Raw genomic sequence first — 13,057 nt, 5'->3', positions numbered from 1 at the left:
TCCGTAAGTAAACCGTATGTACGGGCTGAGTAATACGAGCCGTGGGTCACGAATCTACATCCATTCCATCTAGTAAAAGGAATTCATTCCTTTTCTCCCCACGCTCTCTCCCTCGATTCTCGAATCATCCTTGACCGTTGACCTGACGATTTGGAATAGGAGGCTTAGGATTAGCCTGCGTCTTTGTCCCAGCCTACGCCTTTTCGACTTAAAGCACGCTTCTTGTGGGGAACTTCGCTGATCCAACCCTTTCCAGGATAATATGGCAGTGCCCGGCTAAAGGTCGGACAGACGCGGAGAAAAAATAAAGCAAAGTGTCCTATCTTCACTTTGGACTCGGTTTACACCGTAGATCGATTTTAATCTTGTCTGACTGATCTTGGTTCTCTCTTTCCTCATGGGTGAACTTTTCTCCTGCCTGCATTTCTCGTCTCCCCAGCCCCAACCGCGTTTCTCTGCCAAGGCCGAGCTGCCAGCGATGCTGTGATGAAAATGCCGCTCTCGTGCTACGATCTCCTTTGAACCGTCAATTGAATTCATTGAACCATGCAGGAAGCGATGGATACCGATGAACAATCTCCGTTGGAGAGTACTCCGGCGTCGAGGCCCAAGTCTCGCTCCGATCACTTGATGAAGCGCGTGTCCAGGGCATGCTTGCATTGTCGGCAACGGAAATCCAAATGCGATCTGTAAGTTTGCTTTTGATATCGGATTCCATCGATTCTAGCGCTCCTCGGCCTCCTTTGAATGATTGCATGATCGATTGAGGAGTGCTTAGACTGATCGAGACCATAGAGACAGTAGTGGCAGTCCGGGAGTACCGCCGTGTCAGCGGTGTATCCGAGATGGGCGAGAATGCGTCTTGGGCAGCTCGAACCGTGGGGGCCGTCGCATTCGCAAAAACAAATTAAAAAACTTTACGCCGGACACCAGCCTTGCCGCTCGAAGAGATTCGATCCTAGAAACGACCAGTCCCACCAATTCCGACAACCGCCAGAGCACGAATGGTTCCTATCCCGGCCCGGTTGTCTTTGTGCCTCCCAACCCCCCAACGACGACTTCAGCATCGGTGGACGATGAAGATACGGCCTCTATCGGCTCCGTGCCACGGAATCCATCAGATGCGTGGCAGTGCTTGACTGGCATTGCTAAAAGGGGTGTAGACGATGCTAGCCCCGAGGCGGTCGCTGATCCTCTGCGCCCCGGCCCCAGTGGGTTCACTTCGTATAACGTTCTTCAGAATAGCGGCGTTGCCGATTTCCAACCAACCGGCGGCATTCGAGCCTACAGACTAGTGCAGTCGCGATCCTTGGACCCAGGAACTGTATGGCAGCTGGTGGCTCGCTATGCCGAGAACTTTCACCCCTACCTCCCCTTGGTCCCACGGAAATATTTTCACCGCAGCGCTTTGGATGCGTTTGCCAAGAATGAAAAACATTTGCTTACTGCGGTGCTGACGATCGCATCGAAGGATCTGGTCGAACGCCCCGAAATCCATGAATACTGCTCCAAATACATGCACGAATTGATATCGGGGATCGCTGCCGGGACCGACTGCGACGTGGAGGCCGTAGAGGCTCTGCTTATACTTGCGGAGTGGGAGCCTCAGGGCCTTCGGCCTCGTATTGAGCGCGTGGGTCGGGGAGAAGAAGACCGAGCGGCCTGGATGCATGTCGGCCTTGCATTACGGTCGGGCTACTTCCTCGGACTGGATCGGACGTCATTTCGCGGAGATTCGGGCGACACCGAGGCGGAGGCCCGTCGACGGCTGGCGTGGACGAGCTGCTACATCTCCGATCGACTGATCTCTGTTCGCATTGGACGTGCGTTTTGGTCGCGAGGGCCGGGGCCGATGACCGGCCTCGTTAGTCAAGACTTCCCTTCGTTGCAGCCGATGAAAGATGGGGACGAGGACTACGCCCGGATATTCCAGGCAACTCTGGACTTGACTCAGCTCTACGGAAACGTCCATGACTTGCTTTACTCTGGAATGCGGACCAGTAATCAGATGATGCTCATGGGAGATTATGTGAAGTACGTGGACGACTTCCGACTCGCGATTCTGCGGTGGAAGTCTCTTTGGGGCACATTGTCCTGTAAGTGACCCATTCCCCGCGCCTATGAATCAATTGGCCCTTACACTAATACCCGCCAGGCTCTACGCCGATGCAAGTCACATTGCAATTATCATATGAATATCTGAGGCTATATACCAACGCCTTTGCGTTTCAAGCAGCAATCTCCCAGTCATTAGTATCGAAGACCAAGAATGACGATCAGTCACAAAGAGAACATCTGCGATCAACATTCAACAATGTAGCCTCCATGCAGGATGCCAGGTTTATCTACGAGTCTGTGGATGCTGCAAAAGCATACTTGACCATCCTCGTTGACATGGTCCACCCGGAGAAACACCTGCACTTCATGCCTCTGCGGTTCTACCTGTACGGCATTTATGCAGCCGTCTTCTTATACAAGGTGCGCGCCCTCTTCAGAACACACGAGCAACAAGCTAACACAAAATCAGGCGCGCTCATTCGGCGTCATGCCGCATTCCGAAGAATTGAATGTTCGGGATCTCGTTACTCGAACCACCGACGTTCTAAAACGAGCGAGTGCCGGCCCGGACGATATCGGTTCGCGGTACTCCCGGCTTCTTGAGCTTCTTTGGCAGTCCAAGTCAACATCGATCTCATCGCCTGCAGGGACACACCAGAGCAGCGATCTCCGGATGCAGAGCAGTTCTCTTCAGCATCGCATGGCCGAGCAGGCCAACTACGTACACTTTAGTCCCGCGAATGACTTCTCCTGGCTCGATCTAGAAGCCGTTGGAGATTATGTCTCGGGCGACCAAATATCTGGCAACACACTGGCATTCGATGCATTCCAAAATCCTGATCCATTTCAAGATCGGTCGCAAACATGGCAAGTCCCGTGGTCAGGGGATATGAGCAGCAGTCTTCTGTTCTAGCTGTATTGTATTGTACATACAAGGGAGGGTCTGCTTCTACGGGTCAGACCAAGGCGTGGAACTGTTCCTTTCTGGGACATCTGAATAACCGGCCTTCGTCATTTGCTCCAAACAGAAGAACATGCCGTGTGCCTCCTTTGGGGGACCCCCCCCCCCCCCCCCCCCCCCCCCACACTCGGTGCCCATGCGGGGCTGTGTGGGGGGAGGGACGGAGCATCGTCACTCGGAATCTTGTCCGGCCCTCACTTTCCCCTCTCGCCGAGAAATCGCTCCTCACATTTTATGACCACATATCCTGTTGCAGGTAACATCGAATTCAAGGCCAATCCGGAACTCCTTTTCAGCCATGGCGCAGCTCAATGAGATTTGCGGCCGTTTGGCCTTGATCACCGGTGCCTCAGGCGGGTAAGTGATCTTCCCATCCTTTAATTTACCCGCAACGCTGTGACGATCAGATCCGGGATGATACTAAGCGCCCGTTTTGAATAGAATCGGGGCTGCCTGTGCGCGCCAGCTGGCCGAGAGAGGGGTGCATCTCGCCCTAACGTACTCCTCCAATCTAACTGCCATCACCGGTCTCGTGGACGAGCTCCGTTCCAAACATGCCGGCGCCTACGCCCTCCGTATCTCCATCCACCAGGTCGACGTCGCCTCGGCCGACCAGATCCAGGACATGTTCCTGCAGATCGACAAGGAGCATGGCCAGCGACCGGACATCTTGATCTCCAACGCCGGTCATGGCAAGCGCATCCCGCAGGTGTGGGATATTCCTCTCGAGGAATTCGATTATACCATCAATGTCAACCTTCGGGCCTCGTTCATCCTCGTCAAGGGGGTCGTCGAGCACATGAAAGACCAGCGCTGGGGTCGCATCATCTTCATGTCCTCGATTGCGGCACAGGGGGGTGGAATCAACGGATGCCGTGAGTTTCCTCTCTCGCCTACCTTTATTCGAAGTTCGAAGGATTGATATCATTACTTCTCTCCGACTCAATAACTGACAAAAGACATCAAGACTACGCCGCTTCGAAAGGCGGCATGACCGGGATGATGAAGAACCTCTCCACCCGCCTCGCCGAACACAACATCAGCGTTAACGACGTCGCACCCGCCATGGTTGGCGACACGGGCATGATTCCCAGCGCGCAGGCCATTCCGGAGGTTGCGGCGGGCATTCCACTCGGTCGGCTCGGGGTTCCCGAAGAGGTTGCCAATGTGGTGACCATGCTGGTGACGACGGGGTATATGACGGGACAAAGTTTGTTGTTGGGGGGCGGGTTGAAGTAGACAGATAGTTTGGTGATATCTGTATGCTCGATGTCAGTGTAAGCCTGTAAGGTTTGATGATTTATGATGAATATGGATATGAATATATTCCCCTCTACTATCTGTGTAATGCCTGGGTGGGATAGGGCTTCCCCTCTAAACATGGTAAGATATGAAGTAGTTCCCAGCACAGAGCTGAACATACATCCATGAATGTGATCGTAAACAACATAAAATTCAATTCATTTTTAATTTCATCTCGCTAACATCACCAGTATACACCCCCTCCTAGTCTATACAAAAAACACCATCCACCCTACCTCCCAGCCAAACATAGATGATATAGACACACATATATCCCCAACCCCCTACTTAACTCTCAATAACAACCTTCACAACCGGCCTCCCCTCCTCATCAACTCCCTTCCCGGCCAACCCAAACGCCCTCTCCCCCTCCTTCAACTCTAACCGATGCGTCACGACCTTCTCCTCGACCACCCCGAATCGCCCACTCGCCATCAACTCAATCGCAGCCGGATAAGCATGTCCATCGTACCGGAACACCCCAATGATATCGACTTCCCGCAACGCCGCCGCTCCCACAGGGACCGTCTGCACCGGGTTCCCCATCCCGATCTGCACGAGTACGCCGCCCGGCGCGGACGCGTAGATCCCGGCTTGTACGCAGGCAGGGACACCTGTGCAGTCGTAGACGCGGATGAATCCGGCCCCGACACTGTGGGATTCCTTGAGCGAGGAAGCGAGGATTTGTGCGTTCGTGAGCGCGTAGGCGGATTGTTCGGCCGCCGGGGCGTCAGGGCCGGGCGGGGGAGTGCTGGGCCTGGGGATGAGAGTTGTGCGGAGGTTTAGGTTTAATGAGTCGGCGATGGCGAGCCGCGAGGCATCAATGTCAGCGACCACGATGGTCGAGAAGGCGTTTTGCACGGCCAGTGCAGAGGCAAGGAGGAGGCCGACGGCGCCGGCGCCGAAGATGAGCGCCGAAGAGCCCGAAGCGTCGCCGAGGCTTTGCGCGAGTTCGAGGTCCTCCGCGCTAGGGGGTCTCGAGCGGCGGATGGCGTGGAGACACACGGCTAGGGGCTCGACGAGGGCGCCGCCCGCGTAGCTGACGTTGTCGGGGAGCTTGTGGCACATGGAGGCTGGGTGGGTGGTGAGTTCCATGAGGGTGCCGTCAAGGTGGGGGTAGATCTTTGCGGAGCTGCGGAATTGCATGCCGGGGCAGATGTTGTAGCGGCCTTGTTGGCAGAGGAGACATTTGCGACAGGGGAGACCGACTTCGAGGGCGACGCGGTCGCCGACTTTGAGGGTCGTGACGTCGGGGGCGACGGCTGTTACGATGCCGGAGGATTCGTGGCCCAGACACATGGGGGCGCGCACGACGAAGTCGCCATTGCGGCCGTGGTTGTAGTAGTGGAGGTCGGAGCCGCAGAGGCCGGTGGCGCGGATAGCGACTTGGACTTCTGAGGGGGCGGGTTGGGCGACGGGTTTGGATTCCTGGGTGGAGGGGTTAGTTGATGGGTTGGCTCGGTGGGAAGATGTATAGGAGTGGGTTTACCAGGCGAAGGTCTTTGGCGCCGTGGAGGACTAGTGCCTCGCAGGTAGTAGATGTGGCCATTGTGTCTGATGGGGAGAAGATAGACAGAGGGGTAGGAAGGTAGAGAGGAAGAGAAACAGGACTACTGAACCCGTGCCATGCGGAGGCGCAAATGAGTCCTGGCCATATATAAGGGAGAAGAAGATAACATAAAACATAAACACTCGCTGGTTACCGGAAAAAGGACGTGGGGTTTGCGCCGACGGATTCTCTCCGCGTCGGCTATTGAAGTCAATAGCCGGTGTTTACAGTACGAGTACATATGTTTACTTGCTGTGAGATGATGTATCTAGGTAGCCGGTTGACACTTCCAACACAGTTGTTCATAAGATTCTCATGCCGAAATGCTGATAGGAAATGCATTTATAGCTTAAAGGCATACTCATGGTTTATACGTATCAATCGACCCGTAGTTATGCCATGAGATATAATGCGTATACTGGGTATACTCTACCTACCCAGACTAACTACCTCTACACCGTAAGTATGACACAGATAGGCATAATACAAATACATACAAGCCGGAAGAATCGCCGACCCCCCACGCCAGAAACCATCGCAATCAATTAATCCTCTAGACCAGATTTCCAGCCAAATCATCATAAATGGTTCGGTGATCGGAAATTTCTCCTGTGTCATTTCCTGCTTCTTTTGCTTTTCCCCTCTCCCTTCAATTCTCATCTGTTTTCCCATTCTCTATCCTCGTGTTTTCTCTATACTCCCCGTGTATACTGTATCCAACCCCGCGTCTCTGACATCATGCCCTCCGCATTGCTGATCGGTGCCATTACCCACGCCCGCAAGGAGTGGGAGGAGCTCTCGTCGCTGTTGACACTGAAGGTGAGATACTCTGTTCGGCAGAATTCTCTTATCGCAGTCCTCCTAATCAGAAGCATACTAGGAATTCCCCGAGGGAACGCGCGATGATTTCATCCGCAATTGCAAAGACGGGCAGTACGATGATGTGCTGGTGATTTATCGGTCCAATGCCTCGACCAAGGTAGGACCGGAAGCCCAATCCCGTGATGGAAGACAAGATAAAAGAAACAAGAAGGGAAAAAAATATCTCTGGTGGCTAATTCGTGAGGAATGGTGGCATCTCTCTAGTTCACCGGCCCCTTCGACGCAGAGCTGCTCTCTGTCTTGCCCAAGTCTCTGAAATATATTTGTCATAACGGCGCCGGGTACGATAATGTGGATATCCCGGGGTGTACGCAACACGGTATGTTATGTTCCCTGATATTTATGTCTAAGACACCGCGACATGAAGCATGGAAGTGTCTTTACTGACTGGCTTTTCTATCTAGGGATCCTGGTTTCCAGCACGCCCGTCGCGGTTAACCATGCGACGGCCGACGTGGGCATTTTCCTGATGATTGGTGCTTTGCGACAGGCCTATGTGCCGTTGGCTGCTCTGCGAGCTGGTACGTCCTCTTCTGTTTCTGCTCCTTACCTGACCTATCTATCGAAGGTGACGTGACCGGTTGAAATCCATGGAAACTGACGCTCGACCCAACAGGCCAGTGGCAAGGAAAGGCTACTCTAGGCCGCGATCCTCAAGGCAAAGTGCTGGGCATCCTTGGGATGGGAGGTATTGGTCGGGTAAGTACCTATCGTATCTCCGTATCTCTACTTCTTGCGAGAAAGAGAAAGAGAAAGAGAAAAAGAAAAGCCTACTGACTCAAACAACTAGGAAATGGCCAACCGCGCCAAAGCCTTCGGCATGAAGATCCACTACCACAACCGGTCGCGACTGTCGCCTGAACTGGAAGGCGATGCTACGTACGTGTCGTTTGACGAGCTACTGGCGACCTCGGACGTGCTGAGCTTGAACCTGGCCCTAAACGCAAATACCCGGCATATCATTGGCGAAAAAGAGTTCCAGAAGATGAAGGACGGGGTGGTGCTGGTCAACACGGCCCGTGGTGCGCTGATTGATGAGAAGGCGTTGGTGGCGGCTTTGGAGTCGGGCAAGGTAAGCACGCATGGCCAAGTACTTCCATAAGGGGTGTTCAGACAGGCTCCTGCGACCGAGGCTAACGGTATCTATCTACTACTAGGTTTTGTCGGCTGGATTGGACGTTTATGAGAACGAGCCGGTCGTGGAGGAAGGGCTAATTAACAACCCTCGGGTGATGCTGTTGCCGCATATCGGAACTATGACATACGAGACGCAGAAGGACATGGAGCTGTTGGTGCTGAATAACCTGCGCTCGGCGGTGGAAAAGGGCGAGATGATCACGTTGGTACCGGAGCAGAAGTCGTAGAGGAAGATACCAGTAGATAGATTAGGGAATAGAGATCATCTGAATTCTAGTGGCATTGTCCTTGAACCAGCCAGTCAGAGTGCTGTAGACTGTCGTCGAGAATAAGGGTAACTACCGTGAAGTAGAGTGAATAGCGGAGTGAACCAGACGGATAGAGAGGAACTTGGCGGCAATGTCCGATTATGCCGGGCGGTGAATAAGATAAATGCCCAGCACAGATTAGCGTTAGGGCTCGCTTAGGGCCACGAACGCCAAGAGCGAAAAAGCGCACTACAACGAGACGAGCCTCGCGATCTCAAGTTCCAGTGGCCGCCGAAAGAAAAGCGACAAAACTTCTCACCCGACATCGAGGACCACCCCGCCCGGCAACCACATCAAGATGGTGAGTGCTATTTTCGCTGATGGTTTTATGGTGATGAAGACATGGCCCGAATGAAGGGAAATTCTTGTCCCTCTGCCCCGTTGTGATCCCCCGATCCTTGTTCGATCCAGCCCAATCCCAATATTGGCGACGTCGATATTCCGAGAGAGCGAGAGAGAGAAAGAATGAAACTTTTCGGCCCTGTCATCCACCGCCATTATCACCACCACGAAAGCCTGTCAATTGCGTTTAGGAGGAAGAAATATCGGGGACAAGTTATGCTGATTTGGGATTTGTCGTTTTTCAGGTCCGTTACGCTGCTCAGGAGATTCCGGCCGCTAAGAGCGCCCGCGCCCGGGGCTCTTACCTGCGTGTCAGCTTCAAGAACACCCGCGAGACCGCCCAGGCCATCAACGGCATGAAGCTGCAGCGCGCTCTCACCTTCCTCGGCAACGTCACCAACAAGGCCGAGGCCGTCCCCATGCGCCGCTACGCTGGCAGCACCGGTCGCTGCGCTCAGGGTGAGTGATGAAAACTCTTTACACTGCGGAGGAATGTCTGGTTCGAAGGTCACGAAATGAAAAAAATGGATGAATGTCGGAGGAGAAAGAACTTGTGGTGGAAATCGAGCCGATATCACAGGGATAACTGGGGACTTGGAAATTTCGTGGACAATCCAGACACAGGGAAGGAACAGCCGGCTGACCAGTTTCTTTTCATTTTACAGGCAAGCAGTGGGGTGTCAGCAAGGCCCGCTGGCCCGTCAAGTCTGCCGAGTTCCTGCTCGACCTCCTCAAGAACGCCGAGTCCAACGCCGACATCAAGGGTCTCGACACCGGCAACCTCATTGTCAAGCACATCCAGGTCAACCAGGCTCCCAAGGGCCGCAGACGTACTTACCGTGCTCACGGTCGTGTATGTATTTCCATCCGGTAAAATCTGCTTGAGCACCAAAGGCTGACTTGGACCTTTTTTTTTTATAGATCAACCCCTACATGACCAACCCTTGCCACATCGAGCTGATCCTTACCGAGGGTGAGGAGGTCGTCCAGAAGGGCCCTCACGTTGTCAAGCGCGAGGAGGCTCGCCTCAGCTCCCGCCAGCGCGGTGCTGAGATCCGCCGTGCCATCCAAGCATAAGCGGTTTGTGGGTGTCGGGGAGAAAGTAGTAAAGTAGTTGGAAAATGAATGGGAAAGCCGGAGTTTTCTGTTGTACGGAACAAATACCTGGTCACGGAAGGAATACAAAAATTAAATTTTTGCCAAAAAATTCGAATATCACGGGCACCGATGATGATTCTCGGCTCGTAACTGTTTTGTTATGAACGTGTTCCTTGCGTCTTGACTTCTGTTCCGATCTTCCCTCTGGTTTTGCCTCTGGACTTGGAGAAGAGCCGGGCAAGTTTTTGGACGTCGCCCACGGCTCTTTACGACGAACGAATGTCATTACTGAGGTACAACCTGACCCGGTACTATTCTCATACTTCGAAATACTATTGAGCGTGTCTTTTTTTCATGAATGGGTTACGGAATCACTGTCTACGATCTTGACCGGGGTGCACTGGTGTCAGGACTATCTAACCTGTCCATTTCTCGTGGCTGGGGAAATGCATTCCTCAGCCCTATTGTAATCGTAGTTCACTGGATGATCCTCGATCATAGTTATTCGGTCGAAATTGGCCTGCCTATGGGTAACCCGACAGGATACCTACACCGTTAGTACAACACTCGGACTTATATCCACCAGTCTCGTCAGCCAGTTGCATAATGTCCGACCAACAGCGACTGGTCTGTAAGGCCAAGGGTGGCTGTGCTTCCATGCAACGCTGACCACGAGACTCGGACAGTCTGCGAGGACTCGTTGCTTTTTGAGCTTAATGAAATTCCACGAATAGATGGCCCTAGAGATAGAATGTAACATGTACTCACGAAGACCGATGACGATGTAAGATCTTTAAAGTCGCTCAGAAATAAGTATATATACGTATGCCTATGTGTCAACGATCGCATTTGCCTAGATCGCCGCGCAAAGTCCCAGGCATCAGTATTCCCGACGAATGGAGAAGGGTTCAGCCAAGAACCAAGAAGATCTAAGGATAGAAAAAGGGCTTGCGTGTCGCGGTGTTTGCCACTTTGATGGAACTTCTTTCTGCCTGGAACTAACACTGGAACCTGGGGGGCTGAGGTAGTTTTCTCCTTACCTAAGCGCTGTTTATCGCGCCGTCTTAACTTCATCGGACAAAGCACCTCCTCATCTGCGCTTTCTTTCCTTCTTTCACGTCCGTCGGCAGAATCGGTCTTTGTTTTTTTATTGGTCTTCTATTTCCATCCGGCATAATGAAACGGATATTTGGTTCCTTTAACAAGCGCTCCAGTAGGTCGTCCTTGTCTTTGCGACATCTAATCAATCGATCGATCTAACGGTTACTCAGACACAGCGTCCTCGCTGGACAGTCCCGCGGCCTACCCTGACGACTCCCCTGAGGGCGTTATCTTAAGAGAAGTGGTTCGTATATTACTGCAAGAAGATTGAGAATCTATCCTACGAACACACCCCTGCTAACACCTGTGGTGATTGATAGAATGCCTTTTGCGAAGCGGGCGCTGGTCCCGGCAATCCCGTACGTACTCTGTCACAATAGGGGAACCCCTCCCCTTTGCCAATGCGAGGCAGCAGGCTTACAGTTGTTATTTCAACAGCAAGGAGACGAATTCGTTCATCTTCCTGGTATCGTCGAAAGCGCCGAGTCCAGTCCTAATGCCGCCCGCGAAGCCGCCCATCGCATTCGCAAGTTGCTCTCCGACACGGCCGCCACGCCGCCAGCCAATGCGCAGTACAATGCGATCATGCTGATTCGCATCCTCGTCGATAACCCCGGTCATACGTTTACGCGCAATATCGATGTCAAATTTGTCGCTACCGTGAAGGATCTCCTGCGACAGGGGAGGGACTCGAATGTGCAACACTTCCTCCGGGACACTTTGGACACTTTTGACACCCAGCGACCATGGGATGAAGATTTGGGGCTGCTTATAGGAATGTGGCGGAAGGAAAAGACGAAGCTCACAAGATCCAATAGTGGGGTAGGTGAACCTATCGGTCGATTCAGGCAGCACCCTGAATTGAATACCCTCAAATCACAGCGCTAACGTTTCTGTCTGGATACAGAGCACTTGGCGTTCGCAGCCTTCGCCCCAGCCCCAGGGTACGCAATCGAATTACTTTAACGTTCGACAGAATAGTTCGTCGCTTCCACCCCCGGACGAACTGGCCGCACGTGTGTCTGAAGCTAAGACGTCGGCGAAGCTTCTGATCCAGTTTGTCCAGTCAACTCCGCCCGCAGAGTATCTGGAGAATGAGCTTATCAAGGAGTTTTCCGACCGGTGTCGGGTGGCATCGCGTGCTATGGAGAAATATATCCATTCGACGAACCCGGCGCCTGACGAGGATACGCTGATGACGTTGATCGAAGCGAACGATGAATTATCGGTGGCACTATCGAAACATCAGCATGCCATTCTGAAGGCTCGCAAAACTCTGGGCCAAGCCGGGAGCCAGTCGCCTTCTTCGTCGGATGATACGTCGGCGTCGGGGGCATTGCGGCCGGTTCCTCCACCACCCCCTGTATCACAATGGCAACCGCAGAGTTCTCCTGGACCCTCCGCGGCACCGGTGCAACAACCTGCAGTGCCGATGATGACCCCTGCAGCAGGGTTCCCACCGTCGACAAACAATGGCGCGGGACAGCATGAGTATCGGTCCGAGGATTTCCAGGTCCAGAATCCCTTTGCGGACAACTTCAATTCTCCTATGAACGCACCGACCCATGCCGAAACTTCACGGATGGATGGGCCGCCCAACGACTGGTGGAGCGACCCCCAGCAACGGCCTATCTAGCGAACTTGACGGCCTTTGAGTGCCTCTTGGCATTATTTCCCTCTCTTATTATATTCATTTTTCTATTTATCCATCCCCTTGATCATTCTTTACATATCTGTTATCCCTCTACTGTCATTGGGCGAACTAATGAGTGAATGCCTTCTGCCACGATTTTGTATAACTGTACACTCCCTGTTCTTTTGGTTCCTATGATACCTCTGTTGCGGATCAATACTCATTGAATATTTTCTGCTTGAATGATATATTCCTTCTCTTTTTTCTTCTCTTTCTTGTATGTATAAGTCTCTGTGGTAGGCGCCGTGGACGGGACAGAAGTACCTATCCGGCTGGTGGGACGATCAAATAAGGCTCGTTCGGAACAGTCTCAAGCAACTATTGAGGGCTTGAGTGGAGTCAAGTGTCTCTCCGTAAGGACGAGCCCATGCAGAGACTATTGACTTATGGCTGATCTTTTCCAGGAAATGCGACCGATCAGAACGGTCATTAAACATAGGAGACTCCAGGACCACGATGGTGCTGTAGCGGGTGGGGCGAAATTGGCCCAGGGGGGAGAAATCAGAAATCACATATATGAAATAGATTAACGGATGAACCAGACAGGATCAATCACAGAACTGGAGGCCGACGAGGGTAATTAAGCCGGGAACCGCGCGTGGTTTCGCTTGGGGCTAAACCAGACG

General features: G+C 52.9%; 4 protein-coding genes across 4 annotated transcripts; 3 read left to right on the top strand and 1 right to left on the bottom strand.

Annotated features, from left to right (window-relative positions):
- Positions 1–546: 546 nt before the first annotated feature.
- Positions 547–4,258, top strand: KD926_004768 (uncharacterized protein; the record flags this gene model as incomplete). Its single annotated transcript, XM_053098162.1, has 7 exons — positions 547–689; positions 796–2,096; positions 2,156–2,478; positions 2,528–2,937; positions 3,293–3,376; positions 3,461–3,894; positions 3,987–4,258. 7 exons carry the CDS (start codon positions 547–549, stop codon positions 4,256–4,258), a joined length of 2,967 nt encoding a protein of 988 aa, XP_052957958.1.
- Positions 4,259–4,609: 351 nt separating this feature from the next.
- On the bottom strand, positions 4,610–5,870 carry KD926_004767 (NAD(P)-dependent alcohol dehydrogenase; the record flags this gene model as incomplete). Its single annotated transcript, XM_053098161.1, has 2 exons — positions 4,610–5,749; positions 5,811–5,870. The coding sequence occupies 2 exons, from the start codon at positions 5,868–5,870 to the stop codon at positions 4,610–4,612; spliced, it is 1,200 nt and encodes a 399-aa protein (XP_052957957.1).
- Positions 5,871–6,608: 738 nt separating this feature from the next.
- On the top strand, positions 6,609–9,616 carry KD926_004766 (60S ribosomal uL22 domain-containing protein; the record flags this gene model as incomplete). Its single annotated transcript, XM_053098159.1, has 11 exons — positions 6,609–6,689; positions 6,751–6,849; positions 6,957–7,071; positions 7,157–7,273; positions 7,369–7,451; positions 7,543–7,824; positions 7,910–8,091; positions 8,357–8,498; positions 8,785–8,998; positions 9,205–9,392; positions 9,461–9,616. The coding sequence occupies 11 exons, from the start codon at positions 6,609–6,611 to the stop codon at positions 9,614–9,616; spliced, it is 1,659 nt and encodes a 552-aa protein (XP_052957956.1).
- A 1,197-nt stretch (positions 9,617–10,813) lies between these two features.
- On the top strand, positions 10,814–12,374 carry KD926_004765 (GAT-like domain-containing protein; the record flags this gene model as incomplete). Its single annotated transcript, XM_053098158.1, has 5 exons — positions 10,814–10,850; positions 10,909–10,982; positions 11,059–11,097; positions 11,177–11,560; positions 11,646–12,374. 5 exons carry the CDS (start codon positions 10,814–10,816, stop codon positions 12,372–12,374), a joined length of 1,263 nt encoding a protein of 420 aa, XP_052957955.1.
- Between the last annotated feature and the right edge of the window lie 683 nt (positions 12,375–13,057).

Source organism: Aspergillus affinis, assembly GCF_023601865.1.
Source record: "Aspergillus affinis strain CMG 70 chromosome Unknown NODE_22_length_351263_cov_86_343593, whole genome shotgun sequence".
Taxonomy (NCBI): Eukaryota; Fungi; Ascomycota; class Eurotiomycetes; order Eurotiales; family Aspergillaceae; genus Aspergillus; species Aspergillus affinis.
Note: the sequence above shows the minus strand (reverse complement) of the source record. Positions and strands in the feature narration are given on the sequence as shown.